Genomic DNA, 21,710 nt, shown 5'->3' on the forward strand with positions numbered 1-21,710 from the left:
AGAGTAGACAAGGGACAGGGGACTGCCTGGGTTGTGAGCTAGCCTCACCTCATGGACAAGGCTCTCCTTGTCCATGGGTAAATGAAGATTTGTTTCATTCATTCTGAGTAGAAATATGGTAACAGATGGTTGAATTTGGAACTGAAATTGTCACGTTAATTAGGAGTGGTTCCTTCCCCTTCAAAGACCAGAAGCCAGACTGAAAAAAGCAAATGAATAGAAAACATAAGCAAACATGTGGATAGATGATAATTAAATACCCTATATAACTTTTCCGTCAGCTGTTTAATTCTGAGATGGTTGGAACACATTGTGCAATACGCTGCTGCTTGAGCATAGCTGTGTGGTTTTGTGGGAAGAGCAGCGACACAATGTGCAGCACCTCACAGCGCAGATGGGAATGACTGGATGGGACTTGGAGATGCAGCGTGCCAGGGTGTGTATGGGAATGGCACGTTCTTACAGCACCACGATTGCAGCTAATCAGCTTTTCCTTAGCTCATACAGGAGATACCACACCTCTTCATGCTATGATTGTGTTTAGCAAACCAAGTTAATCTTAAATGACCTCCCCTATCTACTGCTAATAAACAAGACAAATGTGCATTGCATAGTAAGAGCCTGCTATTTCATTTTGTGTCACTCCAGTAAATCCACATTGCTTTGATGGGAAATATCAGGATGATTGTCTCCAATTAGGTGCAGTTACACTGTTTCTGACAGTGATTTCCCAGACAGAGATGCATGAGTGTGTGCTGGGTAGCTGACGCGTAGTTCATTTGATGCTTCAAACACAGCATCAAACCCTCTGGGATTAGTACGCTAACGGAGCTAACCTCTGCAGCATGTGCTTTTCAGTTACACACACTTTATATGTGTTGCACAGATCAGTGCAAGCACAATGGCTTGTTGCATGTAAGAAAACATACCATGACTAGAAAAGTCTGTGCATAAAGTAACCTTACCACCAGAGTCAATACTAAAAACAAAGATGTCAGCAATGGGGGAAAAAAAACCTAAAAAAACGCATAATCTGCGCAATATCAAAGAACTCGATAAAAAACTATGAAATTGCCTATCAAGTATTCTGAAGTCCAAGGATAATATCAAACCCTATATGCTTATACTAATACCTGTCATGCTTGCAGTAGCTATGAAAAGCCATAATTTAAATTATAATGGTGTTATAAATTAATAAATTTACAGAGATTTTATTGAAAGATTGGTGGCAAATCCATTAAAATTGCTGCTTCTGGAGCCATGTGAGGATGTCAGACTCTCAGCTTCTGCTCCAAGAGATGTCTCTGTCATAGAGAAAAATCTTGAGAACTGGGAGCTCCCGGTGATCCAGGAGAGCACGTTTATGGCTTTGAAAGCAGAGAACTGGCTAGTCTGCATCACCTGTGAAACAGAAAACTGTTTAGAATTCCTCTTGTAAACGACCTCCCACTTGTCATCAATCCTTTTTTTTGTTCCATAATGTTCAGCTACCAAAGGAAGCATAGAACATTTTGCAGACAACAGACGTTCACAAGTTTAACCAACTTGTGCCCTTCAGTCATCACAGATGGAAAGCTTCTTCTACATCTGAAAATCTGGCTGTTGTTTTGAATAAATCAAGTAGAGGATACCTGAAAATCCAGTCTTCATTGTTTACTATTTTTTTTGTAAATAAAGCTGTCTTTGACGGATGAGGACAAAACACTTTACACCCTCCAGACATGATCCAGCAAGAAATAGGTTCAGCCAACATTAATACACACAAAGCCCAGGACAACTCCAGAGGCCGGCAAGGTGCCCAAAGACATCTCAAATGGCACCAAACCCCATGTTTGGTTACGTTTTGTTGGCGGATCCATGGACTGATTACTGGCACCTCGAGTATCCCCTCATCTTGCTACACTCCTTTTCTTTGTCCAGTGTCTCATACGTAGCAATGGCCAAAGATTAAAAAAAAAAAAGCAGACAGATTAATAGCTGAAATTCTGTGATTCTGCAAAAAAAATTTCCCCAAAATTCCCACTGAGGTGAGTTGTCATCTAAGAGAAAAAATAGCCATTGTCAGTAGAGGGTTGTGTGTGCACACCCTGTACACATACACCCTGCATTTATGATTTCATCCACTAGTAGCTGACAGCTGGTGTACCACATAGAGCAGCTGGTTTGCCGTAAGCAATTATCTAGCTCTGGCTTTGATTTTAATTTCTAATACATAAACTTCAAGGCTGTAATTCTCTGCAGTCCCAGAAGAAAATTACAGGCTAGTGGTCACAGAAGCCATCTCAGAGTTGACCTACCCCTGATGCTGCTCCCAATCCCTGGCGCCGGTGACAGCAAACGGCTTGGGGAAGGCATTGTGTGTCGGAAAGTCATTGCGCGTGGGGAAGACATCATGTGCGAGATCTGCTGAGCTAGGTAATCTTGCAGTGGGGAAGGGAAGGCTGGCTCCTTCCACAGGTCATCCCAATGGTCCTCCTCAATGTCCCTCACTAGGACATAAGGTGTGACAAGGATATGACATGGTGACATGGTTCACTTCTGTACAATCTGGAACATCCTCCATGGTGTTGAACATGCCAGGTGAGAATTCACAGTACGCAAAATGGTAATGTATCTTTCTGTGTACATGCCAAGACCCTTGGAGACTGGGACCTCCCAGCCATTTTTAGGTGAGCCATACAAGGTTTTTTCTGAACAGGTCTAATTTCAGTTCCTCCCTTGCTGAAACTGAACCATGGACAGCTCTGCAGAAAGCAACGGTCCTAACTTCAGGATGCTTCCTAAGCTGGTACCTTCTGCGGAAGACAAATATTTTCTCATGAAATCAAAAAGGCAGCTACTCAGTATAGGCACCATGTACAAGTTTTACACTGCACGTTGCCCATAATGCTAAGGGTGAGTCAGTAACATCAGAGGATCTATAATGTCAGAATAACTCATTTATGCAAAATATTTGTACTTGTCTTTACAATCTGAAAATTACACTAGTCTAAAAATTCATTTTATTTTGCAATGGCACAATCCGTTTTCAAAACATGAAGACAAGAGCAACTCAGCAAGAGTATTGAACCATACAGTGATTTTATTCAGGGGTTTAAGGGAGGATGGTTTAGTTGCCTCCCTAAGGGAACAATGTTCAGGAGATTATGCTGTCTGTGTGCCTGTCTGTATGTTCCCTGGTAAATTTTGAGCCCTGTGGCCAGTTTTCACTAACAGCAGTGTAGTCCTCCACAAAATTGAGGCTTCACGTGTTTCACGAAAAAAAGATGACAAAGTAGAAGAGAAAGACAACAGTGTCCTGACCAGTAAAGACTGCAGCATGATTAGGAGATTAGAAGAGGAAGAAGAAGAGCATAAGAGATATCCCAATCATTGGAAATGTTTAACTGGAATTTGCAATCAACTGTAAGGTACAAACTGACAGGAAACCAGTGTTGCTACATCAAGTGCTCAGAGAACGGTTTATTAAACAAGGAAGAATTCTAATAGGATGGAATGAAAATTTTGACAGCATTGATAGCTCCAAGAATCAACTTACCTGTGAAAAATCTGTTTAAATCTTTTTTTTCAGATATTGCTTTCTTTTATTTCAAAGCAAAAACTCATCAGTGACTTCTTTATCTCCAGTAGTCCATTCTCTTACATCTCTGTCAATACAGCTTGTAATAAGGACATGTCTGTCTTTATGGCTTATATGAATAAAACCTGACATTCCTTAGGGCACAGAAGTAAAGATTTCAGCCATTATTTAATTTACTTATCTGAATATTCATAGAGATTAACAGGAATGCAGCTTAAACTGAAATATTCCTTAGACACTGTTCAGACAAGTATTAGGGGCAGTTTGTGCACAAAATCATTGTAGCTGGAGATGCCAGCTGGACAGCAGGAAGGAAACTAAAACCCTGGATGTCAAAATGAGCAGAATTGGTCAACAGTGACAAATAGTTGAATGTCCTACTTGTTAGACCTGGACACCAGTTGTTCCAAGATGCCGGGATGATTTGAGTGAGAGTGTGGGTACGACAAGTGGAGAGCGATTTGGCTGAGCAGTGTCACAGTGGGGCCAGGGAATGCAGCAGGGAGATGCCAGCCGAGCTTTGCCAGCTGAGGGGCAGGGTGCAGTGCGAGGGGTATGGACCCTAGAAGTGGTGCTCCCATAGCCACGTCTGAGCTGGTACCTCTGTACGCCACTCTGTAGAGATGCTGCCAGCTCAGATCAGAATCAGCTTGGGAATCACTGCACCACCACTTGTTGGGCAGTGAAGACGTGACCAGTTTTCCTGTTGGCTTTCAAAAGGAAAATGCGAATTACTGGCTTTTCAGACAGTTTTCCCCTCTAACATTAGAACTTCTCTGCTGCAGATTGACTTTCTCATTAGCAGAGAGTGTGCAGCTGCAAAGCATCCCTACTGAGGGACATATCATGCTCCTACACAGACTCTGGGAATTCACCACTTTTCAGATGTCCACTGCTGCCTGCGCCAGGGGGGTTAAACAGTTGGGAAGCCACTCTGCAAAGGGATCTTCCTGCTTCAGGACACTTCACAGAATGCTTCCAAAGCAAAGAGATCATCCTGACCATAAAAAAGACATGGATTTTGTTTATGATGGTAAGAATTATGACCTTGTCTGATATTACTTGGCTTAATGAAAGAATATTCCCTTGTTTCACAGAAACTTTGAATGTCCAGTGCAACCATCAAATGGACCAGAGCTTGAAAGTTGTCCTTAAATTTCATCTGCCCCACTTCTGTGCAATGTTGTGAAACTATGTGTTGGCACTAATATTTGAGAAGTAAATTTCCTTCACATAGCAAGAGAATGAAATACTGCTGACATAAGTAAAATAGAATGTGTAGACTTTTCACTTGGTTTTGAAAAATATTGCTTTGGGGCCAGCAGACAAATTTTGCCTTTATAAGGGAAAGCTTTTATTGAAATCAGACTATATTTGATATGCAGCTTTGCAATTTAAGATGAATTTCTATAGCTAGGGTTAAAACACTTGTATCATGTTCCATTTTCCTTACAAAAGATCAAAACAATATTCTAAGCCCTATTACAAAGTAATTATCTTAATTTTGTAACTATTTTTATTTTATTTTCTATTATTTTATGGTGGACTATTTAATGTGGGAAAATTAATGTTGATGCCCAGAGCAGACCAGCAATTTGTATTGGTAAGTGTATCTTAGCTTTTTAAAGAAAAAGGGCGAGATCTATGAGTTAGTCATACTTTCACTCTTTCAAAAGAAATTCCCACTGTGTATAAAGGAAAAAGGAAAAAACAAATGCTTTACAGTTGGAAAGGTAGAGTTATGATTATCCAAGCTTTTGACCTAGCATAAGTTAATGAGAAGTTGGTTTTTATGCATGAAGAAATTCAAAAAGACAAGACTGAGATAATTAGTAATGGAATTCATATTTGAAGATAATTTTTTAGTAGAAAGCAGGCAAGGAGAAAGGTGTTCACAGGAAGAGGGCTTGCAGTCCCAGCTGCCAGTCACCTCGGGGGCCCAGCCCTGACCTCAGCTCACTGCCCACTCCAGGCTGCAGCCAACTCAGACCCAGCCCAACCCAGTTACAGGTTTGCAAAATTCCCAGTTTGAACAGAGGATGGAGGTTTTGTGATGCCACCTCTAACCCCTCAGCAGCCTCCTTCTGCCTCGGAGTAAACCAGTTATTGTAATTCTTAGCCTTAAGAAAAACACAAGCCACTCTGCCCACAGATTCTCTGACCCATCCTTAAAAATAGCTGGGTAGCTCCTGCTGCTGCCAACACAAAACTGACCTGAGCAAACTGCTTGACCCAGCCCCAGCCTCATTCATCAATTCATGCCTACCAGTGCTTAATGGCACATGCTCACCAGGACTGATTGGGGCACACTGACTAACACTGACTGGTGCACACTATGTGTAACTCCTGCTTAGTGCTCATACTGGTTCCAGCTCTTCTGCCAGAAGATTTGAATTCACACTCCTTAGCAACAAGTGCAAGATAAATAAACTGTACTTCATTCAGCTTTCCATGCACATGTATGCAGATGTGTGAATTCCCTTTTTTTCTTACTATGGTTGATTCATGTGAGGGTGAGAAGACATTGCTGTACACATTACTACAAATTTAGCAGAAGGATATGAAGAATTACCCTTGGATTGTGGGGCAAAGCAATTTGAACAGTTATGCAAAGACTGTAAATTGCAACAAAGACTTCATCTTCACCCCCAGAGGTGAAGAAATCCTGGTTTGCATACGTTTCACAAACTTCAGTATCAGCCAGGAAGTACTGTGGAAATTATTTCCATTTTCAGAAGTTGTGTTTCTTTGGAAGTCAATCAAGGGCTGTTGCTGAGCTTTTTGTTTGCAAGCTGCACCTTCTATGGGTGACTGAGGCTTGGGCAGGAGGGCAGCGCTGCCTGGAACATTCCCAGACAAGGTGTCAGCAGTGTGAGCAGAAGAGACCGGCATGCATCCCTCTCTGTCCCTCCTGAGCTCTTCCTTTTGACACTTCTTACTTTAACTTTGCCACAGGAAAAATTCCTAATTACATACGTGCCAGCTCAGAGCTACCTCAGTCATCGCTTAGGAATACTGTGCCACTCTGCTTAGTTGCCGGAAATCCTCTGGGCAAGCCCATGCCATTTACCTTGATGATGAGCACCAGGAATGTTTTTGCAGGCCTGACAGAGCTGAGGAGACTCTCTCACCCAAGCAACACCTGTTCTCACTGGTGCTTTATGCTTTTGCACTTGCGTCGCTTTGTGTGTGTGTGCCTTTGGAAGGACTCCCTTCATTGTTTGGAGGTGTAGGGGCCATTGCTGGACAGGGGGACTCTGCCTTCACCCCCCAGACATGCCTGTGCTGGGACCCAACAATGCTTTGGCCAAGGCAATAGCATGGGGTGGGATGGCTGAGGGCAGGCGCTGCGGCCATGCTGCCAGAAACCAGGTATTATTCCAGGGATGCCATGGAGATCACACTGTTAGACTTTGTTCTTGATTCTCAGTGTTTTGCTCGTTCTCAAGCAACAATTGCTTACACTGTTGTGGCATGAAATATTTTTAAAGCCATATGAGTGCACAGAGGGGTTCCTTCTGAGTTTGCTGCTGTGTGTTCCCTTGGAGATCCCTGGCTGGCAACTTACACAAAAACAAGTCTGTCTCTCAATAAAGCATACCTTCCTGTAAAGGCCTTCCTTAACATAATAAAAAAATAGCCAAATTTTTCTGATAACTACTTACACTAGCTGGATGAAGAAACCAAAAGGACATATTTGATCCATGAAGAACTGCTGTATTCAGTTGCTTGCAGATATCTTCCATTCTTAAGTCACATCCAGAGCCAGGTCTAATTCCTGAAGCAGGAGGGAATGCAGAGAGCAAAGAGTTTTCAGAAAACACCAAAATGCTAGGGATTATCTCCTGTGCATTGCTGGCTTTTCTTATTCAGAAAGAGCTCTGGAAGGAGCTGAGGCTTCATAAACCAAGCATGTAGTCAACAATTTATTCTAAGGCACTTAGTTGTATAAGGGCACCTAGACTGACCAGTTTAAAGTTCATTTGCCTATGACCACATTTTTGAAGCTGCAGCCACACCTCTGACAGTGACATTTCAACCTTTAAGCATTTCCACTGAATTCTACACCTGTTTATAGTGTGAGTAACTTCCCTGGAAACCTGTCAACTTACAACAGAGTGTGCATGCCTGTGTTTAAAAAAAAATCAGCATAGCGCTCACAGAATCACAGAGTCATAGAATAGTAGGGGTTGAAAGGGACCTCTGTGGATCATCTAGTCCAGCCCCCCTGCCGAAGCAGGGTCACCTACAGCAGGCTGCACAGGATCTCATCCAGGTGGGTCTTGAATATCTCCAGATAAGGGGACTCCACAACCTCCCTGGGCAGCCTGTTCCAGTGCATTGTCACCGTCAGAGGGAAGAAGTTCTTCCTCATGTTCAGACAGAACTTCCTGTGCTTCAGTTTGTGCCCGTTGCCCCTTGTCCTGTTGCTGGGCACCACTGAAAAGTGTCTGGCCCCATCCTCTTGACACCCACCCTTGAGATATTTGTACGCATTTATTAGGTCCCCTCGCAGCCTTCTCTTCTTCAGGCTGAACAAGCCCAGCTCCCTCAGCCTCTCCTCATAGAAGAGATGCTCCAGTCCCCTCACCATCCTTGTAGCCCTCCGCTGGACTCTCTCCAGTAGCTCCTCATCTTTCTTGAAGTGGGAAGCCCAGAACTGGACACAGTACTCCAGATGGGGCCTCACTAGGTCTGAGTAGAGGGGCAGAAGAACCTCCCTCGACCTGCTGGCCACACTCCTCTTAATGCATCCCAGGATATCATTGGCCTTCTTGGCAACCAGGGCTCATGGTTGACCTGTTGTCCACCAGCACTCCCAGGTCCCTCTCCACAGAGCTGCTCTCCAGCAGGTCCACCCAAGACTGTACTGGTGCATGGGGTTGTTCCTCCCCAGGTGCAGGACCCTGCACTTGCCCTTGTTGAACCTCATCAGGTTCCTCTCTGCCCAACTTTCCAGCCTATCCAGGTCACGCTGAATGGCAGCACAGCCTTCTGGTGTATCCACCACTCCTCCCAGTTTTGTGTCATCAGCAAACTTGCTGAGGGTACACTCTAACTCTTCATCCAGGTCACTGATGAAGAAGTTAAACAAGACTGGGCCCAGTACTGACCCTTGGAGGATACCACTAGTTACCGGCCTCCAACTAGACTCAGCGCCACTGATGACAACCCTCTGAGCTCTGCCGTTCAGCCAGTTCTCAGTCCACGTCACTCACTGTCCACTGATCTAGCCCACACTTCCCAGCTTCCTTAGGAGGATGTTATGGGAGACCGTGTCGAAAGCCTTGCTGAAGTCGAGGCAGACAACATCCACTGCTCTCCCCTCATCTACCCAGCCAGTCATGCCATCGTAGAAAGCTGTCAGATTGGTCAAGCATCATTTGCCCTTGGTGAATCCATGCTGACTACTCCTGATAACCTTCTTTTCCTCCACTTGTTTAATGATGACATCCAGAATGAACTGTTCTATTACCTTTCCAGGGATGGAGGTGAGGCTGACCAGCCTGTAATTCCCTGGGTCCTCCTTCTTGCCCTTTTTGAAGATTCGAGTGACACTGGCTTTTCTCCAGTCCTCGGGCACCTCTCCTGTCCTCCAGGATCTTTCAAAGACGATGGAGAGTGACTCAGCAATGACATCTGCCAGCTCCTTCAGCACTTGTGGGTGCATTCCATCGAGGCCCATGGATCTATGGGCATCTGGATTACTTAAATGATCCCTCACACAATCCTCCTCGACCAAGGGATGGTCATCCTTTATGCAGGATTCCTCTCTTACCTCCAGGGCCTGTGATTCCTGAGGGCTGGCCTTGGCACTGAAGACTGAAGCAAAGGCGGCATTCAGTAACTCTGAAGAACTCACCACCCTTGTTCATCTTCCTTTCCCATCTCAAAGACTCACTTCAAACACATGCTGCCAACAACCTGCAATGATGACTTTATCCACTAGCTTGCTATTTATGGTATTATGCCATTTATACATTGTCTTTTTACTCAATATTGCTTTAGTGTGTTCTTTTTATCAATCAAGCATTGCTTTACACTAAAGAATGAAGCTGGTTTTGTTCACAGCGAGTTAATACCACATCTTAATGAGCTAGAATAGTATGAGGTACTCAAAGGAAAATACATATTTAAACAGTTCATTTGTGGAACTTATGTTGAGCTTTGAAAGACATTGGGACTTTAAAAAGGAGAGAATTTAATTTTCTTAGAGGCCAGATGAAAGATGTTAAAGTATATGAAAGGTAATAAAGAGAATATTCCAAAAATCCCCACCCCATACATAGACTCAATATTCGGAAACATGTTCTACACCGGCTCTTTGAAAATCATTTCCTCTCCTAATTCCCTGCCAGAGCCTGAGCTTGGACCTTTATATTTCTCTTTGCAGGCCTGCTAGCAAATCTGGTAGGAGCAGGTCCTCTCCTGAGATTTTCTTTCATATTTCTCTCTGGTCTGTAAATGTTAGGGAAAAAACTTCTGAGGATACATTAAATAAATCTGGTCCTAACCAGAATCAGTATTGCAAGGAGAAAGTATACAAGCTTTAATATAAATATAAGTATCAAAGCCTGCTCAAAACCTCAGTAGACGTTCATCTCAGTGCATAAGTTGATCTGCTCTGTGTGGACGGATGGTATCTGTAAGACAGAATGAACAGTTGGAGGAACAAGTGTGGGAAACCGAACAAGAAAGAACAACTAGTTTTAAGGTTTAAAAATACAGAGTTGGAAGATGCAGAATTTAAAGTCCAACAGCTTTATAACAGAACATGCAAGTGAGGAAAATAATAAAGAAAGCCTCAATCCTACTTCTGCAAAGTTTCTGTTATATTAATAGCTAGGACATCAGCTAGGGAACATGGCTGTATTCTGCTTGTACTCCACAAAAACAAGAGCCTCGCGAAGTTCCCTGTCCTGAAGACCTAACAATCTACTCAGACCTACTTAATTTCTACTGTTGGACAATATTGGCCCACTCCCAGCATACTTGAGACCACTGAGACAAGTGGCCATTATGGTAATGTTTCCTAGACTGCATAGATTAGGTCCATATAGATTATTGAAAAGCATTCTAGCTTCATAACCATACATTTAGGGAACATCCATTTTACTCTATGGCCATTTTAGAGGTAAAATATGAATAAAGGGAAATCTCCTGAAACCACTCCTGCAGCAATGTGAAATTACAGAACAGCAAAGTGAACATTAAAAGAATCAAAAAAAAAAAAGTGCAAGAACTTCTATAGAACAGGCTGTCCAGGAAAGTGGTGGGGTCACCATCCCTGGAGGTGTTCAAAAAACATGTAGATGTGGCACTTCAGGACATGGTTTAGTAGGCATGGTGGTGACGGGTTGACAGTCGGACTTAATGATCTTAGAGGTCTTTTCCAACCTTAATGATTATATGATTCTATGATTCGAGGTATCAAAGAGTCAGAGTTCCTTCCACCCTTTCCACATAACCTGAGAAGCTGGAATTGGCAGGTTGCTACTAAAAGTGAAAATTGTTGCAGGTTTATTGACAATTTCATTAGGTATGATAAGGTATATCTACGAACATATTTGTTTTCAAAATTCCTGATCCTGCATTGCCACTCCACATAGGCTGGTTTTCTCCTTAAATATCGAGCAATCTGTGACAGTAATAAGAGCCTTTTTATAAATGTAGTGGTGAAGAAGATGAAAAGCACAAGGTTTGAGAACAGAAGGAGTAATCTCTTTCCGGTGCTGCCCTAGGGAAAAGCTGAAGTGGTAGCAGAAATAATGAGTGTGAAAGAAATAGCTGTTGTCAAGGTGCTGCGTGACTGGGGAAAAAAAGGTACATGACCATCATTTTGCTGCCTTCTTTCCCAGAGCTGCTTCCAAACACCCAGGAACTGAGTGTCCATTCTTCTGTCGTCTCTGTTGCACAGCTGAACACATGATTTCTGGTACAAGGCTGGTAACACTAACTTCTCTCTGACCCAAAATTGGTGAAAGCTGCAAAAGACAGTATCAAACCTGGGCTCGAGGAGTTGCTTTATTATTTGAGAACAAATAAATTTTGTTTGTTTTTTTGTAACTCACATAGGTGAAAGGATGGCTATTTCTTGAAAGATTTCTTTCAGCTAAAGAGGAGTAACAAGACTCACCTAGCCTGAATTTACATAATTCTGGGATAACTGGAGAGGCATGGGAAAATGCCAAGTATGGGAATAAGGTAGCAGTGGCTTTCAGTCAAAAGAAAGCAAGAGGCAGTTAAGTAAAAAGCAGTTTTTAAAATGCCTGTTCCTCTTACCACAAAAGGAGCCAAGTACTTTCAAGATACAGATGATATCAGAATGTAGTGTTAGAAAGTTAGAATATAAATTGTTCTTTGATAAGAAAAAGTAAGCTACTCATATGGGGAAAAAGTGACAAAGTCTTGTTGATTGGGAAAACCATACATGCAGTAGTTTCATTGGCTGGTTCAGTCTAGCTTAGAGCTCTATCACTGGGACAACAGAGGTTTAGACACAGTCTCCAGGGGTTTGTATGGTGTAGAGAGAATGATAGTTCAAGCACTTTGCATTTTCTTCAAGCTAGGTGTATGTAGGTGGTCGCAGGCTGCAGAGTTGCTGTATCTAAGCAGGCTAGTTTCCGCTCAGGTTTTTCTGTTCCTCATTTCCTGAACAAAAAAGGATGTCCTTGCACTCGGTTTAGGAAAGCTGTCTTTTCCTTTTTCCATCCTCATGCTACGGAGTGGATAAATTTTGCCACTGAGCAGTTCTGTATAAATTACGCTAGACAACTGTAAATAAGTGTGTTATTTAGGTTCCTAAGTACTTAAATGATAAATACTTTACTTTGTTTACTTTCAATTGTCTTTATTTTTTCAGTTATCTATCCCACACCTTGGTTGTCTCCACTTTGAAAACTTCACTGTGACAATGATTGATTTAGTTACAAGTTGCTGAATAACTCCAGTAATCCCCAGAGTTAGCCAGAAATGTTTCGTATATTTCATCTACAGAACAAATGTGTGGCATGGTAATGAAAGTAACTTCCATCTCAGAGGAACGAGTGAAATCCTTTTCTCTGAAAGCTTTGCTCCTTTCCTTGGGTTCACTGATACTTTTGCCCTGATTGAAAGCAACGTCCTGGTCCAAACCTTAGCAGAGAATCCAGACTGCTGCCAGACTCCCTCTGAAAGGTGTTGACAGTCATCTTTGTTCTGTTTAATTAGCAAGTAGAGAGCACCAGACTAGTTCCATTCAGTACTAGGCAGCACTGTTTCATCCAGAGAGAAGATACGGCTGTTGGTTGATGTGGCAAATTTGCTTCAGGGAATTACTTCTTCAGAACCGAGGAGACTGAAGAGAGTTGTGGACCCTGAAGCATTTATGAATATTGTGATTTCCTCAACAGAATGACCTGGGGATTGAAGGAATCCGTGTCACACAGCAGAGGGGTTTCTAGGTATTGAAAATAACAAGGTGGATAGGCTGCCTTTATTTTACCTGTCCTCTCCATTTACTCTATATACTGCTGCTTTCTCTTCTTTCTGCATGTGTAACAGCACGTCTCATGTTTGATTGATAGAAAATAAGGCGAACATCTTTTCTTATTAAATCTCCACAGCTAATTTCCTTCAAAATATCAGTTACCTGTTTGCTATTGCTGGCATCAGTCTCCTATCTGAAAGAATGGTCATCTAGATGTCAGCATTTTGTCAGCAAAGAAGACCCTAAATAACAGGTAACTTATTTTTTCTCCTTTTTTGAATGACCAGCATAGATCAGAAATGGCTGGCTTTCCAAAAGAGCACCTCTTGCCAAGCAAGCTTGTTTAAATCTTCAGTTACTTATTAAAATCTTGGGTTTTCTGTCCTGCGTGACAAATTACATATTGAGTAATTATCTGAGTAAAAGTTATGAAAACCAACCCTCTTTCTTAACAAAACAGATTGAACATTACAGGTCAGAAGTAATACTTACTTCAGAGCTTCATCCAGCCAGCTCCTCATCTCAGCTATGGGAATCACAAACTCCTGCTATGAGCTTATAGTGATTCTTCTGTCACCAGAATGCAAGGACTTGAGGTTGTGTGGCAGTAGTATAACACATATTTTTTAGAACATATTTTTGACTGAATAGTCAAATCCTGGATATAACACAAATAATGAAGACAACTTGTTGTAGCTTTAGGGTTACAATATCCAATCTGATCTAGCTTTATTCAAATGCTTGATATACATGGACTAAATCCCCAGTTGTATCTGCTTTCTAACATTTCTTCAATGTAAATATCTTATGCATGCAATATATGAAATAGAATTCTGCAAGCAAATGTAATTGTACCTTTTTTTCTGGAATGAGCTCATTACTTACAAAGGGTACCCCAGCAAGGAGTATGAAGTGACGACAGAAGATGCTTATGCCATTACCATTAACAGAATCCCTTACAGTACACAGAATGAGGGAAACCCAGGTATGGTTCTTTAATATGACACAAAACCAGCCTAGACAGGATGCTTTCTGGAAAGAGTTACCTTGTATTTGTGAAATGTCCGCCATAAATTGTGTGAGCGAAATTTTAGCAGAGAATTCTGGCTGCCCTGAATAGCCTCCAATATCAACAGAATTTATGTCAAGCACACCTATTTATTATAAAAATTCACTATAATATGAATCATATGCCATCATAATAAGAGATAATAAGTACAAGTTAAGAAAAAAAAAGTAAAAACAGGGTAAAGGCTCTGATCTGCCCAATCAGCCTGTTTCAAGAAAGGTGTTCCAGATTATAATTTTGCTTTGCTTTTGCTTACACCTAGTTAATATCAGTGTCTGATTCATATTTTGGGTAAAGGAAACCTCTGCAAACAATTCCACACTTTTGTTCTTTATTTCAGTGTTGAGAATCTCAAGCTCATGCAACTGAGCTATACAAACAATGACCAGAGGGCGCCAAGCTGTTTTTCACTGGTGTCAGGCAGATCTTTCCATAAATCCTTACAGAAGCTTGGAAGTTCTCTCTTTACAGAAAGGGATGTACAGTTCTTATGATAAGTTGTGTCCCTTTAAGTTGGTGCAGGAAAAAAGCCTAATATTGAATATGGGACAGTAATGTCCCTGAACTACCAGCAAATGAAAAAAAATTATATATTGTTGTTTTGTTTCTGATTTGCTTTTCAGCTTTGAAACCTGCTGTGTTTCTCCAACATGGATGATTGGGAGGTACTAGTAACTGGGTCACAAACCTGCCCAGCAACATCTTGGGCTTCGTACTAGCTGATGCTGGTTTTGATGTTTGGATGGGAAATAGCAGAGGGAATCACTGGTACAGAAAACATCAGAATGTTTTGCTTCGATCAAGATGAATTCTGGGCTTTCAGGCAGACAGAATCATTGAAGAGCATCTGTTTTGCCTATCCTTACATATTTATTTAAGCTGGCTAAATAAGGAATTTACATATATTACTTTTTAAAAAGCATTGTTTACATTCACTTTTGCTTAGGTGCCCCTATACACACATGTGAACTTTAATAGTGATGGAGACAATTTTAATTACTGCTAGAAAAAGTTCCTCAAACTAGAGGCATAGCAGCAGAGCAACTCAGAGCAACCTGAACAGGTTATCTTCAAGCCATTCCTCACTTCTGGAGTAGTTTTGGAGGCTATGTAGAAACAATAGACTGTATATTCAATAACACAAAAGTCAGAAGGAAAAAATGTAAAAAATTTTTGCACTTATCTTAATGAGCTTTTAATAATAGACCTTTTCTTTAATGCCTAATTGTATATAATGTGTGATTCCATGGAAGGAACTCAGTTACTACATCACCACCTGTTCCTGCTATGTAGACAGTTACAATTCAGCCCGACACTTCTTGAAGTTGTAGTCCTTCTGTTGATGTCACGGGAGAAAATACCCCAGAAAATCTTGAGTAGTATCTTCTGTATGCAATGCCAGAAAAACATAGAACCAAAAGTAGCTGAATGGCTCACTGAACTGTCCATGTCCTTTCTTTGCTGACAAGCCTGTAATAAAAATGTGAATTCAACTCAAAGTCTGATTTTTAATTTATGCATGCCTCTCTTTCAATCTCCTGCCTGCAATTTTGCTGAGATGGCAAGGTTTGATCTTGCAGTAAATGTCATTGCGGAGAAAACAGGACAGGAAAGGTTGTACTATATTGGCTATTCACAAGGTACTACCTTCGGTAAGTTACACGCAACAGACCACTGTTTCAGGCAAACAGGAGTAAAATGTGATTTGAGATACTGAGATACTGAATGTACCTGGGGTTCTCATTATCTGTTTGCAGGTGTGAAAAACACAGGATAAGCTGTTTTCAGCATGTGGGTATTTTTAATTTCTTACAAAGACAATAAAACATAACAAGCAAAATGCACTGCTGCTGTAAGTCTATCAGCTTAGAATTATACTGGATATTATTGTGGGCCATGTAAATTGTTTCTTTCCAAGTTGCAAGGGTGTGCCCAACAGCAGCTGGTCAGTTGACCGAAATAAACAAAATAGGAAGATGGGAGTACAGAAAGAGAAGTTGACAAGTTTGGACAGCACACACACACAAAAAAGAAAATATAACATTGGATTGACCAGAAGAAAAACAACTACTCCTACCAATAACATACAAAATGCATGAATGTACATCAGAAGTGTGCACTTATGCTTAAACATGTTTGGAAGAAAGCTGCAAAGGCAAAATAGAGGAAGAAATTTCTCTCTGAAGACAGAACTAAAACTAGAAGCCAGTAGCACATGGAGAAGAGGGATTTCACACAAATCTAGGCTGAATCATAGTCTCTGAACAACTGGCAAGGTTGCTTGTAGTTTTGAAATTGCAGAATAGTGTTTATAAATACTGAGAACTGTCTAATGTACAAACAATGATTTTCTTATCTCCTCTATTTTGTTTTCTCAGCTTTCATTGCATTTTCAACAATGCCAGAGGTGGCTCAAAAAATCAAACTCTATTTTGCATTGACACCTGTCACTACTATTACGTATGCTAGAAGCCCAGCAATAAAACTCCTTCCCGAAAAATTGCTTAAGGTATATGATATCTTGGTTTCAACTGTTTAACCACATATTTGTTTGTTTCAGCTCTTAAAATGGATATACAGAAAATATAGGGCTTTATGAAATCTACTCATTTGCATGTGGGTAGCTTTACCTTATGACTGAAGCTGTCGGACGTTCAGAGTGGACATAAGAAAAACTTTTTATTTAGGGCAACAGTGCAGCACTTGGAGAGGCTACACAGAGAGGTCCAGAGATGCAGATCCTCAAAGTTTTCCAAGATTCCTCTAGGCAAAACCACAACTGATGTGCAAGCTTAGAGCTAAAATACAGATTGGAGTTAACATTTAATATATCTCTTCATTAAAAGTGATGTAACACAATTGAGTAATGCCTGAGCAGACTGATGCAATGGAAAAACACCTAATTTCTTGTTTGTGGGAACATCGTCTGGCTAATGAAGAAAAAGCAAGTGAGAACCACTGAAAGGGATGGAGAAGGGGAACAGGACAGAAACAACTTTTAAAAACAACAGCACAATGTACAAGTTTACATTCTTAAATGAATATTACCTTTGTATTTCACAGGGTTTGCTTGGCAAAAGAGAGTTCCTTCTCCAGACTGAAAGTCTAAGAAGGCTAATAGTCCCTATCTGCAACCACCGAGCTTTTACCAGGCTTTGTAGACATGTCTTCTTCAGTCTGTGTGGCTGTAACCTGAAAAATATTGAGATGGTATGTATAACTCTTACCAGCTCTACTGAGTTTAAGCTTCTGCTCTCAAAACTTACCTTCTGTCCTATGGTGTGAATCCTGAATTTCTGTTAGTCAGTGTGACACTGCAGAGAACAGTACCCACTACCGGACAGCAATATCCGCTGGTTTCCCCATCACTGGCAGGGGACCAGGCGCGTGCTCTTCAGAAGAGCACTCGGCACCATTCCTACAACTAAGAGCTGCTCAAAGCCCTTCAGAACTCTGCAGTCTGTCTTCTGCCAGACATCACCTAGAGCACCGTCTCCTGGTTCATACGGTGACTACTGGTCTTGTCAGAGATCTTCAGTATGCTGGCACACCACAGAAGAAGAAATAAAACCTCTACCTACTTCATGTTTCCAGGAGCTCTTTGCAATGAAGGAAGGAATACATGTACACCCCTTTATCCTCCTTCTCCAAGCCTTGGACCATCAGGAATCTGCACAGAGGCACAGGATACCTCAGGGGTACCTGAGAGAGATTTGGCAGACACTGGAGGTTAAGACATACGTGGGCTCTTAATGTGATGTCCAGCTGTAGGCCAGAACAGCTGGACACCAAAGTTTTGCTCCAGCAGTTTCCAGAAAATGCCTCACAGTGTGTTCTCTGAGGAAGGATCATACAGCAACTTGTTAAGAAAGTCTGGCAGGACTAGGGCGTATATTATCTCAAATAGCCGTGCATTCCTCAGGCAGTTGCAGTTCCTTTTGCTGTTCCATTCAACAGCCATCCTCTCTCACACAGGATCTGTTACAGACTCCTGAAAAAAAGCACCCAGTTTGGGGTCTAAATTGCTGACTTTCTATTCTATCCTTTCCACCTGTTAGATTCTTCTGGATTCTCAGTGATCCTGGAAAATGTTCTGGTTAGAGACTGTTCTTTTGGTGCTACTCCAAACCGGACACATCACTGCATCTGGAGTAGCTCTGGGGGACTCTCCAATCATATCAGTCCAATTTCTGTTGGTTTTAATGGTACATGACACTGCTGTGGCAGATGCTTTGATGTACATCTGAATAGAAGGGAGGAAAAGAATACTCCCTGAATATTTTCTTTCAGAACCAAATCGATGTGTCTATTGCACAAACCGCTGCTGGAACTTCTGTGCAGAACATACTCCACTGGAGTCAGGTACTAGCAAACTCCTGGAGCACAAAACAGGTTCTCACCTGTGGCTGTAGGGTGCAGAGTGGGATATGGCTGATGTCCTGCTGTGAAGCCATTGCTAACTTCTTGGAAACACATGCAACCTGTGGCTTACAATTGAAATCTCAATTCAAATCACTGTTTTTCATTGATCTTGCTTTTTTCGGTAGGATAGAGATACCTTATGTGATACAGGTACATTTGAAGTCAACAACGAGTATTTGTGTGAAAACGCATACGCTGGAAGCTGTGGATGCAGATCACTCTTTTCATTGTGCGTCCATTACCTTGTATAAATGATGTCTGCAGTTCTGTACAGAGCTTACCTTAAGAAATTAGTTATGTTTCCAATATGTGGTCAAGAAATGAGCAAGACATAGGAAGCTTTGCAAAATATAAAATTTTACTAGTAATAGCCCTTATATTTTCATCTCTTGATTTCAAAGCTCTCAGTGTCTGGGCAACAATGGTACTGTAAATAATAAACTCTTTAGTAGACTCGCTATATCCCTTACTTACAATGTACTGTCACAGTACATCCTCAGCAGCAGTGCTGACGGAAGCTGCCTTTCTGTCTTTGGGCTCACACTTTCAGGATTCTTGGAGTCTGGGCTCAGTCTCAGAAGCTGCCGCACGCAAGGCAGGTTTCTCCAGGTTCTGGAGCAGAGCAAGGAGCAGTTGCAGATGCAGGGAGCTTGCAAGAGTGTTAATGCACTTTCCAACACAGCCAATACATGGATATGTTTGAGTGACATCTTCACAGGCATTTACTCAAAATCAAACAATACTTTTGGCTGTGAATTTATGTAAAATATTAGATTCTATGAAGTTGCTTTTGTAACCATGGCCTAGACCTGTAAAGAAAAAGGGTTACAAAGACACAGTGGGGGGGAGCTCTGCAAATTGACTCGGGTTTAATTTAGGATGTAGCCACAGACTAACAAGTACAAACATGCAGGAGTAATACTCCTAAGCCTTCATTGTAATTGCTCTTATTACTGTTAAAAGAGTTAACAGACACCTTACCTTCAATATTAAGATCCCATTGATGGTATCTCTCACAGTAGTAACAACCCCTGCTGTAGGCAAAGTCAAGGAGTACAAACGAAGAACTAGAAATGGTGACATCTGTATTCAAACCAGGGACAGAAGAGAAAACATGAGAAGGAGCCACTCACAGAGCAGAGTGATGGCAACATGACTGTCAGAAGGCGACACATCAGCAGTGGTGAGGGGAACTTGCTGGAGGAAATTGTAAATAGCAAATTTACGAATTAGAATAAACTGCCTGCAGAGAGCATCCCTGGGTCTTTCTGCAAGAGCAGTGATTTTTTTTAGTTCTGACAAAAAGATTCGACTCCTTTTCACTGATTGAGACTTTTAATTAATGTACTGTTGGCTAAACAGTCTTTTGAAGGACTTCCAGTGAGGCTTTAGATTGGAGTCAGAGGCTCAGCAGGGAAAGAACCACAAATTTGTGAATGATGGCTTTGTAGCTACTCTTCTCTTGTTCATCCTCTTAGGAGTCCCATTCAGGGAAGTTCCAAGCTTATGACTGGAGCAGTTCAAAGAAGAACATGGAAAAATACCAACAAGTATAGTTTGGTGAAACAATATTATCAGTCTTGAACACCACAGAAGCACAAAGGAAGAAAGAAAGGATGTAGTAGGAGGCACATTTTCAGAATACAAGTAGATGGATTTAGCCACTACCATTTGTATTACTGCTTTTCAGTTTGAAAGTCAACAGAGAAAGCATGCAAGCACTAACGGCAATAGTAAATTATAAAAAGAAAGAGAGAGAGGGGAAGACCAAAATTTTTCAATTAGATGATTAAGAGTAATAAGAGGAAGTAAGGGCAGGAAAGATAGAAAATGAATTTTGAGAAAGAAGAGTACGTCTAGTGGATAAGACCAAAGAGGCATGTTGCCTACTAGTGTGATTGAAACAGTTGCAAATGTAGAAGAGCTCAGGGAAACAACATTAGGAAGAGGGCAACTAGAGAGCTAATAGCCACCCGTAAATTCTGGCAGCCAGAGACAAAAGGACTTTGTCCTCAAGCAGTTCCTGAGGAACCTCTCACCATCCAAGACTCTAATCCCATCCTTGACCCTCCTACCCTTCAGGTCTCCACAACAGCCTGTCATTTCAAGTTACATATTTTAATGATGGCTTGCATGAAACCCAACTTCCTTTGGTTTGTCTTGAATTTGCTTGACCCTGGAAAGTCATTGGATACCTTCTAGGTTTTGCGTTATGAGAATTAAAGGGATAATTACTTCCTGTGCTCTTTCTTCATAGCATTTATGAATTTATGTCTGTCTCCTGTCCCTTCTTTGGCCTCTATTTTCCAAACTTAGGAATCCTAAGCTACTTCCTCTATCCTCCTACAGTAGCTACTCCATGCTCCCTTTCATCCTTGCCACATGTGGTGTTTTCTAACTAGACCACGTACGTCTTCTGGGGCTGACCAGTACTCCAAAAGGACCAAGATGGGGGTTTGTCCAGAGGCACACTATCATCTTTTGTCTTGTTGTGGGCTCCTGCCCTGTTATTCCTAGATGAGAGGGCAAATACCCAGCAGTGACCTTTTGTCCACTCAGGAGGCATTTCTGCTTTGGCTGTGCCATCAGCTGGGTCATCCCTGCCCTGCAAGCACAGACAGAAAAGACAAGCAAGGGCACTTCCCTCCTGATTGGTTTGGGAACCTCTAATGTGAACTTTGCTGGAAGAAAAATCGCAAATGCATGTTTAAAGTTAGCTGTGTTGTCCCAGACATTCATTCCTGTAGTGCTTCATGTTTTCCAGGCTACTCCTCCTCTCTTCAATTTAGAAGAGATGACTGTACCAACTGTAGTATGTACTAGGGGACAAGACTTGCTCTCAGATCCCAAGGACGTGTCCATTTTACTGTCTCAGATTAAGAGGGTGATCTACCACAAGAGGATTCCTGAATGGGCATGTCTGGATTTCATTTGGGGATTGGACACACCTTTGTGCATGTACAATGAAATTATTGATCTGATGTAGAAATATCCTTAACCAACAATCTATAGCCATACCTAATTCGTTCATTGACACTTGCTTTCACTGAGTACAAACAAAACCTTCTTTTGCATCAAATGGTTTCTGCTGTGGTCAGAGAAAGAGTTCCTTCTGATCCTATATTCATACCTTGTGTCACTGCAGATCCTTCTGCATCCTGACGGTGCAC

The 21,710-nt window shown here is 41.7% G+C and overlaps 1 protein-coding gene across 1 annotated transcript; it reads left to right on the top strand.

The window, feature by feature from the left end:
* The first annotated feature begins 2,527 nt into the window (after positions 1-2,527).
* LOC104330437 (lipase member M-like) lies at positions 2,528-21,526 on the top strand. Its single transcript, XM_075424122.1, is given in 18 exon segments — positions 2,528-2,580; positions 3,217-3,405; positions 4,366-4,613; positions 6,855-6,905; positions 9,975-9,991; positions 11,323-11,379; positions 11,872-11,954; positions 12,578-12,757; positions 12,848-12,956; positions 13,923-14,034; positions 14,742-14,914; positions 14,916-14,941; positions 15,667-15,770; positions 16,497-16,627; positions 17,182-17,328; positions 18,409-18,480; positions 20,019-20,090; positions 21,305-21,526. Coding segments are annotated over 18 exon segments (2,046 nt in total).
* Positions 21,527-21,710: the final 184 nt, after the last annotated feature.

Source organism: Opisthocomus hoazin, chromosome 6, assembly GCF_030867145.1.
Source record: "Opisthocomus hoazin isolate bOpiHoa1 chromosome 6, bOpiHoa1.hap1, whole genome shotgun sequence".
Classification (NCBI taxonomy): Eukaryota; Metazoa; Chordata; class Aves; order Opisthocomiformes; family Opisthocomidae; genus Opisthocomus; species Opisthocomus hoazin.